Genomic DNA, 13,236 nt, shown 5'->3' on the forward strand with positions numbered 1-13,236 from the left:
CTTGTTGATGTACCACATCGCGGTCATGTTGTCCGTCAGGACCTGCACTGATACACCGCGAAGGGAAGGGAGGAAGGCCTTGAGTGCCAAACGAATCGCCCGCAATTCCAGAAGGTTGATGTGAAGCAACCTTTCCTCTGGAGACCAAAGACCCTTGACCTCCAGGTCTCCCAGATGAGCACCCCCACCCAAGAGTGGATGCATCCGTTATTACTGTGGTCACTGATAGAGGAAGTTGAAAAGGCTTTCCTTGTGACAGATTGCCTTCCACGCTCCACCAAGATAGATCCGCTGCAGCTTCTCTGGAGATCCTCACTGACTCCCTGAGATCCCCGTTGTGCTGATACCACTGCCTGCGGAGGCACCACTGGAGTGCCCTCATGTGCCAGCGTGCATGATTGACCAACAGAATGCAAGAAGCCATCAGACCGAGCAGGCAAAGAACCTTCAGGACTGGAACAACCACTCCATTGTAGAACCAAGGAATCATTTCCTGTATGTCGCGAATCCTTTGAGGAGGCTGGAATGCACGACACACAGTAGTGTCCAGTACCGCACCTATGAACAGGTTGCGCTGTGAGGGCACCAGGTGAGACTTGGGTACATTTATCGAAAAACCCAACCTGTGCAACAACTGAGTTGTCTCTTGCAGATGATGGAGCACCTTCTCCGGCGACTCCGCTTTGATCAGCCAGTCGTCCAGATACGGGAATACAGGAATCCCGACCTCCTGAGATGAGCTGCCACCACTGCCATCACCTTGGTGAAGACTCGAGGCGCAGTAGTAAGGCCAAACGGAAGGACTGCAAACTGGTAGTGTTGCGACCCAACCGTAAAACGGAGATACTTTCTGTGCGACTTCAAGATGGGAATATGAAAATACGCATCCCGCAAGTCGATCGACACCATCCAGTCATCTTCCAGCAGCGCTTGAAGAACCTGTGCAAGAGTGAGCATCTTGAACTTTTCCTGTTTCAGGTAAAGGTTCAAGATTCTGAGATCCAGAATTGGCCGAAGCCTGCAATCCTTTTTGGGGATCAGGAAATACCGGGAGTAGCATCCCTGACCCCTTTCCTGCTTTGGAACCCCCTCTATCGCACCTTTTCGAAACAACGCCAGGACTTCTTCCTGCAAGAGAAGCAGGTGGTCCTCCGAACAATAACCCTGGCAAGGAGGGTAATTTGGGGGAAATTCCCGAAAGGGAAGAGCATACCCATTCTCTACAAGATTGAGAACCCAAAGATCCGATGTTATCAATTCCCAATCTTGTAAAAAAAAAATGGGTAAGCCGGCCCCCCACTGGGCCCACATGATCCGGAATGGCGGATCTAGGGCTGCTTTGCTGCGGTGGTTGGGGGCTGGGATGGGGAAGAGGAGGAAGAGGAGGAGGAGGAAGTGTTACGGCCCCGAGCTCTGGCCCTTTGCTTGCCTGTATAAGATCTATATAAAGTGTTTTGCTGCTGCTGTGGCTGCTGCTGGGTTGACTTATAGGTTCGAAAAGAAGATCTGCTAAATCCTCTTGAACGTCTTCCAAAAGTGCCCCTGGATTGGCGACCCAACGACTTTGCTGTCGCCCTGCTGTCTTTAAAGCGTTCCAAAGCAGTGTCTGCTTTTTTTCCAAACAATCCAGACCCATCAAATGGAAGATCCATTAATGCCGCCTGGACATCTGTGGAAAATTCACTAGACTTTAGCCACGCAGCTCTTCTTGTCGCTATGGAAGAGCCCATGATCCTCGCCACAGAATCTGCTGTATCCAATCCACTCTGAATAACCTGCCTTGCTGCAGCTTGAGTATCAGAGATTACCTTTTGGAAGTCTTTTCTATCATTCTCATGTATCTTGGGTACCAACTTAGCAGCCTGATCCTGTTTTCTCGACTCCTTTTCTGCTGGGACCTGTGGAAATGCACCTGTAGATCTTTTGGAACAGGCCGCCTGCACCACCAAACTCTCCGGTAGAGGATGAGAGGTTAAAAATTCCGGGTCTTCAGGAGCCGCTCTATACCTCCTAGCTACAGCCCTAGATACAGCAGGAGCTGATACAGGATTTTTCCAAATCTCCAAAATTGGATCCTTTAAGGCATCATTAAAAGGTAACAACGGTTCAGTTACTGATGAGGGAGAGTGAAGAACCTCTGTGAGCAGATTAGATTTAAATTCTGCAGTTGGTAGAGCAATATTTAATACATTTGCGGCCTTTTTTTATCACTACATGATAAGGTGTCACATCTCTTGAAGGCTCATCAGAAACCGAAACAAGGTCCCATTCAGATGACAGTTCTAGGCCACTTGTCATCTTCCTGCAGGATTGGCATTCTTCGACGTCGTGGTCGGAGCTCAGACACCACAAACAGCATTCATGTGGATCTGTGATGGACATTATCTTGTTACATTCTCCGCAGGCTTTAAATCTGGTCTTTTTCGAGGTCATGTCGAAAGAGAGAAGACAAAGAGGCTAGAAAGAATAGCAAGTAACAAAGTTACAGCAAAGGCTACAGACGATCCCAGAAAACCGTTAGCGTCGACGACGCGGAAAAAAGGGAACTGATGTCATCACGCCGGCGTGGGCCTATTGTAGGCGTCGGTGACGTCAGCGGAGTCGCGAGCGATGCCGTGCCTCTATGACGTCCGGGTCCACGTCGGCGCGAAGCTACAAAAAGAATTTCCGAATGTTGCTGACGCAGGGTGATATTCATCAGAAAGGGTTTTTGGATTCGGGTCATTTGGGTATTCAGTGTTCAGGGTTGCAGTGTTCAAAGACCGATCGACAAGGCAGGGGGAAATAGTGTGGTTGTGCGAGTGTAGGCCGTTTTGAAGGGTGCCCGGCTCGGTAATGGTGTCGTTTTCAGGAGAGAACTAGGCAGCAATATAACGCAGTTTTCGGTCATGAGGATGGTCGCAAGGTGTCAGCATTTCAGTTGTTGGTGGTTTTGCGAATGGGACTGCTCCGTTTGGAGAGGGATGCAGCTGTTTATGTAATACACTCCTTTCGAATTTACTTTGTTACAGAATATGCAGCGTGATATGGATCAATCAAAAGGAACTGGTACTTGCTTTGTGTGGACTGAATTGGTACCAAGTTTGTTTGGAGGTTGGCGCCGAGACATGCACCAATTGATAAAGCCCGACATAAGCTCAAAAGTGCTTTGAGAGTATTTTGCGAAAACAGAAACATCACGGAGATCTTGCATAGGGGCATAAAGGAGGAAGAAGTTTGTTTATTTTGAGATGACAGGATGCACTTTCACGAATGGGGAATGCATATTATATGATGGAATTGCGGGATGTTGTTAGTCATTTATGGCATGAGAACATCTGGTGCAGGCGAGATACCCTCTGTGATGTCAGGAATTGGTCGGGAGGCAAAAAAACACCCTCCAGAATTTTTCTGGATGGCAGTATTTTGGTGGTAGGGGGTCACATGCGGACATATCCACACCCACGGTGGGGGGAGAAAAATGGAGTACAGGTGATAAAAGACAGACAGTCTGCGGTGTGTTGTGGAGTGAGGAAAGGGGAAGGATTTGAGGTGAAAAAGGAAGGAGAGCCCGGATAGATGGCAAGAGCCCAAAGTGTGGAACAGTGAAGTTTGGAACAAGGTATGATGGCTTGGGGGATTGAAAGTTGGAGTGAGGTGTGAGTGCTTGCAGGATATATAGGGAGGTTCGGAATTGCAAAGTTAAAGTTGATTAAAAGTTTAATACGTTTTGCAACTGTGTCCTAATAAATGGCCTTTTACACAAAATTATGGTCACAGTGCGTTTGTTGTGGCACGATTTTAAGCCACAGCATTTAATTACAACAACCTAAATGTTGCAGTATAATCTACACTGGCAGCCTTCAATACAGAATTTAGAAAACAATGTTTTGTTATATGTTAACTTAAATCTTGGAATGAAGCTATCCATGCACTTGCATGATAGACATGATCCCTGAGGCAGGTAGAGATCTTATGCAATAGAATAACTAACTTTAGGCCGATTTCATTATTCATTCCGGAGGTCAATTTTTGGAAAAAGGTCTGTGCTCTGGCTTGAGAAGTTCAACTAACCAACTGCACTCAGGGAGGGTTGATTATATTGTGATGGGCTGGTGTGGGAGGGAGCAGTGTAATGACAATGCAAGATAGCTGATTAACATAATAAAGATTAACACAATTATTTCTATGGAGGCAATCATAGTATCAGGGTTAACATGCCTGTGACATTATTAACTGTTTTTTCTAGAGTGAGTAACAGCCAGGAAGATTTGTGGTAAAGCTTGTCAAATTATTCTAAATGCACCTGGGTTCTTCAGGAGACAAAAAAACACCAAGCTGTGTCAAAGCCACTAGATCTTGCCTTCAATACGCAGATTCAGACCTAACTGACTTTGCCATTGCTTGTTTGATATGGCATAATGTAGGATCAAAGCGTTCTATAATGGGTGTCCTTGCATGTCCTTGTGTGCCCTCTCAAAGGGGCATCTTGGAATTGTTTTTGGTAATGTGAACTTGCGAAATGCCCACAGTGTTGGGCAATCATGCATGAGCACCCTGTTGCCATTTTGCAATAATGTCTTTTATAGTTTGACTAACAACATTGCATACGGCTGCCTTCATCTTCATGTGGAAGAGTATAGTGTTATGCAGGTGTACAATGGGTAAGGGAAGCTGTTCTACATATGTGCATTGGCTAGGGTGGTGTCAAAAATGTGTATGTCACTATGCACTTCCTGTGTAAATGGAAGCAGATGTCAGTCTGGAAATAAATTAAGGTAGCATACTCTTCTGTGTGATGGTAAAGGATTGTGCTCTTCAAATGTATATGAAAAGCAGTATGCTGTGTTTGTGATGTTGCTAGAATGTATAGTAAAGGGAGAATTGTGCTACATGTGCTACAATAGAGAACGCACACTGCATTAGAGGTATATAGGTTGTAGTGACCTGCATGTGTACGTGGAAGGGGACTGTGATAAATCTGTAAATAGAAAGGGGTAGTTTGCTCCATGGGAGCCTGGCATGGCACTATATGCTCATGCATATTTAAAGTAGAGGGATGCCTGCATGTAAGGAAGAGGCCGCTTGTATGAGTGAAACCAGCATCTGCACTACATGTGTGTATAGTAGGGAACTTTTTGCTATGCATGTATGTAGAAGGTGGTAGTCTGCTTGCATATGTAGATATGGTAGCATACTACGTAAGGTGGACATGTTTGTGTGTCTGTCGTAGGGAACATTGTGTTGTATGTATACAAAGGAATTGGGTCAGAATGGAACATTGTAATATATGTGTAGTGTAAAAGGGGTTTGTGAATTGCAAACCTACTGCGGTATACACAGTATATAACTAAGTATTTTAAAAATGATAACTTTAAAACTACTTACATTATTCACACATAGTACCAAACATTATCTAACCACCAAACAATATATTTTTCTGTCACACTACATCTATTAACACACTTTCACGCTATGTCTATTTCAATTACAGTACTTCACTATATTCCACTCCACTCTATGCCATTACACTCTAAGCCACTCCACTGTACCCTAATCCACTGTATGCTACTCCACTCTAATCCATTCCACACTATGCCACAACATTCTACACCTCTACACTGTACGCTATTACAGTTTATGCCATTCCACTCTACGCCACTCTACTGTATACTAGTTACACTTCTCGTTATTCCATTCTACCACTCTACTGTATGCTACTACACTTAATGCCACTCCACTCTACGCTACCCTATTCCACTGTAAGTCACTTCACAACACTCCACTCTATGCCACTCCACAAAACGCTATTCCATTGTACGCAACGCCACTCTGCAACACTACATGCTACTACACTGTATGCCGTTTAAGTGTACACCACTGCACTGTACACTATTCCTCTGTACGCCACTGTACTTTATGTCACTACACTGTACGACACTCCGCTATACGACAATCCACTGTATGCTATTATGCTGTACATCACTCCATTCTACTGTACTATATTCTACATCAATCCACTCTACCATCCAACACTCTACATTAATCTACTGTACGCTACTCCATAACTCAGCTCTACGCCACTGCACAGTACACTATTCCACTGTATTCCACTACACTCTACCCCACTACACCGTACTGCACTCCACTCTCCAACACTCCATTCTACAGTATTTCAATCTACAACACTCCACACCAAAAAAATATACGCCACTCCACTCTATGCTATTCCACTGTACGCCACTACACTGTACCTCAATCCACTCTACGCTTCTAACTATATGCCACTCAACTGTATGCTATTACACTCTACGCCACTCTACTCTACCCCACTTGAGTGTACGCTATTCCACTGTATGGCACTCCAGTATACGCCACTCCACCCTACGCTATTTAATTGTATGCCACTACACTGTACCTCACTCCACTCTACGCCAGTCCATTCTACAACATTCCACGCCACTGTATTCCACTCTACTCTACGCTGTTCAATTGTACGACACTCCACTCTAACACATTCCAGTGTACGCCACTGCACTGTACATTAATTCACTCTATGGTATTCCACTGTATGCTGCTCAACTGTACAACACTCCATTCTATGTCACTCCACTTTACACTGCTACACTATATGCCAATACACTCTTCACTATTCCACTGTCTGCAACTCCCCTGTACTCTATGCTATTCCACTCTAAGACACTCTAATATACACTATTCTACTGTACGCCACTCCACTGTACACAACTTTACCCAACTCTATGCCACTCCACTGCACTGTACGCCACACAGCTCTAGAGCAATGCTCTGTATGCTATTACACTGTACATCACTCCATTCTGCACTACTCCACTGTACCCCACTCTACTCCAATCCATTCTACCCTACTGCAATCTACCCTACCACACTGTATGACAATCCATTCCATGTCACTATACTGTACACTATTCCACTATATGCCACTCCACTCTGCATCACTACACTGTTTACCAGTAGCAGTCAACCTTATTCCACTCTACACCACTCCACTGTATGCTCCTCCACTGTATACCACTACAATCTACCTCACTGTACCTCGCTCCACTCTACAATATTCCACTATACGTCATTGAATGCCACTGCATAACCTTCCACTGTACGCTGCTCCACTTACGACTCTAGTCTACGCCTCTCCACTATACGCACCTACACTATACGTCAATACACTCTACACTATTCCATTGTACTCAACTCAACTGTATGACACACCACTCTATGCTATTCCACTCCATTATATGCTATTCCACCTTACATCACTCCATTATACACCACTCCACTCTGCTCTACTACACCCCACACTAAGCAACTCCAGTCTATGCCATTCCAGCCCATGCCGCTCCAAAGTATGCCCCTCCACTAAACGCCACTCCATTATATGCCACAACACTGTAAGCTATTATACTGTACATTACTCTGAACTATGCCACTGCGTTATATGGCAATCCACTCTACCCTTATACACTCTACCCTATTCCACCATACAACACTCCATTCTACACCACTCTACTGTGCGATATTCCACTATATGCCACTCCATTCTACGTCACTACATTGTATGCCAGCAACGCTCAAAGTTATTTCACTCTAAATCCACTCCACTGTATGCTACTCCACTCTATGCCACTCCACACTATTCCACTCCATGCCATTAGATTCTATGCTATTCCACTGTATACCACTCCACTCGAAACCACACCACAGTACGCTATTACACTGTACGCCACTACAGTCTAGCCCACTGCACTCTACCCCACTCCACTGCACGGTATCCCATTCTACAACACTCCACACTATGCCACTACACTGTATGCCACTCCAGTGTTCTCGGCTCCACTCTAAGCTACTCGACTCTACGCCACTACACTGTACCTCACTCCACCCTACACCAATCAATTCTAGAATACTCCACTGAATGCCACTCCACTGTACGCTACTGCACTGTACACCACTACACTGTATGCCAATCCTCTCTACACAATTTCAATGTACGCAACTCCACTGTATGGCCCACTCTATGTCGCTCTAATAAATGGTATTTCAGTGTACACCACTCCACTGTATGCCACTGCACTTTACGCCACTCTACTCTAACCCACTCCAATCTATGCTAGTCCCTTGCAAACTACTCCACTCTACGCTATTCCACTATATGCAACTCCACTCTCACCAGTACACTTTATGCTATTACACTCTACACCACTCCAGTGCACGACTCTCCACTGTACGCTATTGTAGTCTACACCGCTCCACGACACTCAATGGTGTTGTACTGTGTGCCACTACACTGTATCTCATTTCAATCTGCGCAACTGCACTCTATGCTACCCCACTGTATGCTACTCCACACTACGCCACTCCTCTCTACACTATTACACTCTACGACACTCTACTGCAACGCATAGCCTTCCACTCAAGTGTACGCAGTTCCACTGTATGTAACTCCACTCTATGATACTATACGCTATGACTGTACACTTTACAACACTCTCCTCTACTGTGATGTACCACAATCCAATTAATAACCCTCTAGTTGCCAACAGTAAACTCTACAATTGTAATTTTTTTCATTAACATTTTTTTTTAAAAACATTGAAATTCAATGAAAAAAACCAAAGGGTAAACCTTTGTTATAGGTAGGAAAACGTTAATATTTCTATGGGCACCAAACTTAAAATACACAAACATTAGAAATGCTTCAGTTATAGTTATAGCTTAAATTCATAATTTACTCACCACATTTACATTTATATAACTTTATTTATTCTTTAGCTACAGACAACAACACTTAGAGTACACAAAAATGTAAGTTTCAAAACGTATACCTTTAATTTATAATTTACACAACACTTCCAAATTATCATAACTCACACACCTCCATACACAGTGTATGCAACTTGGTAGCCATCCTACATTGACTATAACTCGCCACTCTACCATGCACTGTGTTCTCACAAAAGACATGACTTGTGATGTCATAACTTCTATTGTAAAAAATATTATTTTAGATGCTATAACTGATATATTATAAAAGGGTATAAGTGGTGCATGGAGAAGGTGCAAGTTATACTTAATGTAGTGTGGTTACCAAGTTCAATACACTGTGTACGGACGGATGTGCATGAGATACAATCATTTGAAGGTTCTGCATAATTTATCAATTAAAAGTATGAGTATAGGTTTTAATATTTAAACATTTGTGTACGTCAAGTTTTGTTTGTAGCTAAGGAAAAAATAAAGTTATATAAATTGTGAAGATGGTGCATAAATTATAATTTTAAAGTATAACTGAAGAATTTCTAATGTTTCTGTGTATATTCAGTGGAAAAAACAAAGGTTACAGGGACGTTATAGTTAGGAATTAGCATTTTAAAAAACCTTAGGAAATTCACTGGGGAAAAAAAACACAGGTTACAAAGACGTTATAGTTAGGAATTAGCATTTTTTTTTAAACGTTGAAATTCATAGAAAAAACTGGCTCGTGGGAAAAGGGGTATGGCCTCCAACCACCTCTTAGCAATCCCACTATGTGGGGCTTACTGGAGGTAACAGGTGGGCTAGTTGGCTCTAAGGACCCTCAAGAGCAAAGGGTACTTCATCCCCCTACCAAGAGAACACCAAGAGGAACATTTACAGAGTACTGAAGAAAGGGGACGGGTCCTTCAACAATTTGCTGGCTTCCAATTTTTTTCTGTATTTTAGGAAAGCAGGCTGTGTGGCCCCAATTCCCTTGATCCTTTTGGGCCCTGGGGACCCATTCCCGGGGCCTGGTTTTTTTTTCCCTACAAATTTTAAAAAGAAGGGGGCCACGTGGCCCCCCTCCTGAGGCTGATTTCATTCCAGGGGACCCCATCCCACAGGCTAGACCTTTCTTTTTATCTATTTGAAAGGGAAGAGTGGCATGCAGCCCCACGCCGATTTTGGTCCCAGGGATCCCATCACCTGGGACATTGGACACTTTTTTTAATTTTCAAGAAGGGGGCTCCCCTCCCGGGCCATCGTTGGCTATTTCATTTTGTCTTTTTTCATACATTTGTTGTGCTCCCGCCATCCCATAGCACACTGCAATGTCCAGGGGTGGGCACCCTGGGACATTGCTGGAGCTCGCCTTGAGGGCCATTGAGCCTTGAGGGCCATTTATAACTCCAGGAGGGTGACAGCATGGCCAACTCCAATTTGGAAAGTAGCCCCAGGGAGGTGGTGGTCCCCGGGATGTGTGTGTGGGGGGTGTGAACCCCCTCACACATTATTTTAACATAGCCCCAGGGAGGTGGAAGTCCCTGGGGCTGTGTGGGGGGGCTGGAGCACCCCCCACGCCTAATTATCTACATAGCCCCAAGGATGTGGCGGTCCCCCCACCCATTATTTTGTATTAATATAGCCCCAGGGAGGTGGCGGTCCCCGGGGCTGTGGGGGAGCCTCGTAGACCCCCGCATTCAATGTATGAGCTCAGGGAGGTGGCAGTCCACAGGCCTGTGGGGAACCACACGGGCCCCAGCATCTCTTTTCATCATTGCCCCTGGGACCTGGCCCAGCCGTGGGCTTAGAGGAAATGAAGAGTGAGAGCCCACCATGAAACCCGCTGAAATTGTTTTTAAAATGCTTTATTTGGTCCAGGGGGTCCCTGTGGGACCTCCTGAGTAGGCCTACGGGGTCAGGGTGTTTCTACTCTGCACCCTTTTCTTATTTTTAACCTTTTTTCTATTGACTTGGTTCAACTGAGTCACAAGATGGCTGCCAATACCTACAGGTTTAAACTGTTATACTGGTTCGGTGGAGTGTTTGGATTAAAGACAGGAAGAAATGGCGCTCAAGCAAGTACGCAAAGGAGTATAGGATGTGAAAAAAATGAGTACGGTGCTGCCAGGTCAGGGGAAAACAAACCCAAACAGAACAACTCCTGCGAGTCTGTAGGTCAGAGCCCACACTGTAGAAATAGAACCAAGTCCTGTGCACACGTTTTAGGTTGATGGTTTGTGGCCACTATCCGGGAAATGGAGACGCGACTACCACCCACCGAAACCAAGAAGCATAGGTGAACCTACTCCATGCATGCCTTACTTACCTCCCCATTACCCGACAGAATGGATTGTTTCTAATCCTTTCCCGTTTCTACCGATCTCCCATTTACATGGACTGACACGTCCGTTCGCTCGTGTTTTCAGTGCACTACTGAGACACCGGGGAAGGACTACCTGTACCCTTCCCGCCTGCCCTTTTAGTCGATGAACCCGTGTCATTACCGGATTGGAATTATCACCGGTACTGCGACTCTCGTGCCACAGTTTTTCTACAATACAGCCCTGAAAAGTCACAATTGTACCACGTTGTGACGAAACACTTGTCGGCTGGTTTTCTTTCTGTTTTGATCTGGATTGATATATACAAAAATCTTCATTAAGATACTTCTAATGTTGACCGTCATAATTTCTGCAAGAAAAGTACTTTAATATTGGTTTTCACACTAAAACTATCAACCTAAAATGTGTGCACAGGACGTAGTTCTATAGGTTTAAACTGTTGGCAGCCAATCAGATTGCAGGCTCGAGATCAGGAGGATAAGCGGTTCCTCCGCGTCCCAAGTGTATATCTGGGAAATGTTTATTTCTCAGGAACTACTGAGCAGATTTACACCATTTAACAAACAGAGTGCTTTCTGAACCAAGAGCTACCTTTTTGCCAAATGTGGTGTAATTCCGTTCAGCAGTTCGAGCTGTAGCCGTGTATAAAGTTTCCTATGGAAATGAACATCGAGAAAACATGTTTTGGAATCACTCCTTATTGTCAGCCCCCGCTTGACGAATCACCCCGAACCATTCAACACAGCAGCTGACAAGACAGCCCTATTAAGTACAACATTTTCACGAAGATTCGTCAAATGACGCTAAAGATATTGGCAAATCAAAAAACACTTTTCTGTGGAAACCAGTATGTAATATAAAAAAAAAATATGTGCACATAGAGAAAAGAATATAGAAAATGTCATCTACATACATACATACATTGTTTATATATAGTTTTTACATGTATACTGAAACAAGACAACGTATGTATGTAGATGACATTGTCTATATATTTTTCTCCATATACATGGGAGTGTGCATCCATTCATTAGGAGTTACATAAATAAAGAAGAGAAATTAAAAATTAACAATTACACAGTCTATGTATATTTATGCACAACACACATGTACATTTCTGACCATGTAAATATTACTACATTTATCTACATATGGCTGTATATATAGGGGGCCTGTGCCATGTGCAAAAACATGTAAGCAATATAATGACTGTGACGAGTGGACTAAGGGTAATGATATTATTGATAAGTAACCGGGCATTACACAACTCGCCCAAATATCCCTAAAATAATTTAAGAAGGGGAAATGCATTTTGGTTTGACTAAACCAGGCAATATACTAATAAAGTCCTCGGACCTGGTTTCGATTTCATGGTTTTAAATTAGGTTTTTGCATGACCCTCTCCCATAAAAACACACGACAGCAGTCGCCGAAACAATGGATATAACACATCTATTATAATGAGACCACTTTAACCCAGTATCCATTACAGCCCCGTATCTTTACCTGATCTGTGTTCATTTTGTCATTAGGCGAGCTGTGGATTTCTGCATGAAGTTTCCTTTGCACAGTCTCTCTGTTATCGCTGTGATTCAATTGTTTGCCTTGGAAGCCGTGATTTGGAGGACTGGTTGGTCTACGCTCCAAGGTTAATCAGGCTTGGGAGGACGCACCTGAAATTCCTTTGCACGAGGTGAAGACAAGCATATTCCTGAAGTACACAAGTTATGTGCTTGGGAACTAACTCCCTGGGCTCCCGCTCCCTGCCTGGGCTTCAGTCTCTCCCCTCTCTGAATGCTGGGGGCCGGTGGTGTGATGCTGGAAGTCTTCCCTTCCCTTGGATACCCAACTCCGCTGCTCTCACTCCGGTAAAAAGTTACAGCTGTTGTCACCCGGTTGCCTAGCAACCCCTTGAAGCACAGATTGCCAGTGCTGGTCCCGGAAGCGGAAACAGGGTATCCACCAGCCCGGGACCGTCAGCAAGAATTCCTGGGCATGATTTATATCCCCGCACGTAAACAAATATTTTTGGATAAGGGAATTCGGGGTTAGCTTTGTATGATTATTAATCTCGGGAGGCCGATTGGGAACGATTTTCACGAAGTTTAACACCGAACTTTTACCCGAGGTATACAAGCTG

At 44.4% G+C, this 13,236-nt stretch overlaps 1 protein-coding gene across 1 annotated transcript in view; it reads right to left on the minus strand.

The window, feature by feature from the left end:
* DNAH7 (dynein axonemal heavy chain 7) overlaps positions 1-13,032 on the minus strand; it is a 2,019,015-nt gene extending 2,005,983 nt beyond the window's left edge. The window contains exon 1 of the mRNA XM_078680414.1: positions 12,603-13,032. Within this exon, the coding sequence (XP_078536540.1) occupies positions 12,603-12,617 (15 nt within the window). The 5' untranslated portion in view covers positions 12,618-13,032. The remainder of the gene's footprint in view (positions 1-12,602) is intronic.
* Positions 13,033-13,236: the final 204 nt, after the last annotated feature.

This window comes from Lissotriton helveticus, chromosome 3_1 (genome assembly GCF_964261635.1).
Source record: "Lissotriton helveticus chromosome 3_1, aLisHel1.1, whole genome shotgun sequence".
Taxonomy (NCBI): Eukaryota; Metazoa; Chordata; class Amphibia; order Caudata; family Salamandridae; genus Lissotriton; species Lissotriton helveticus.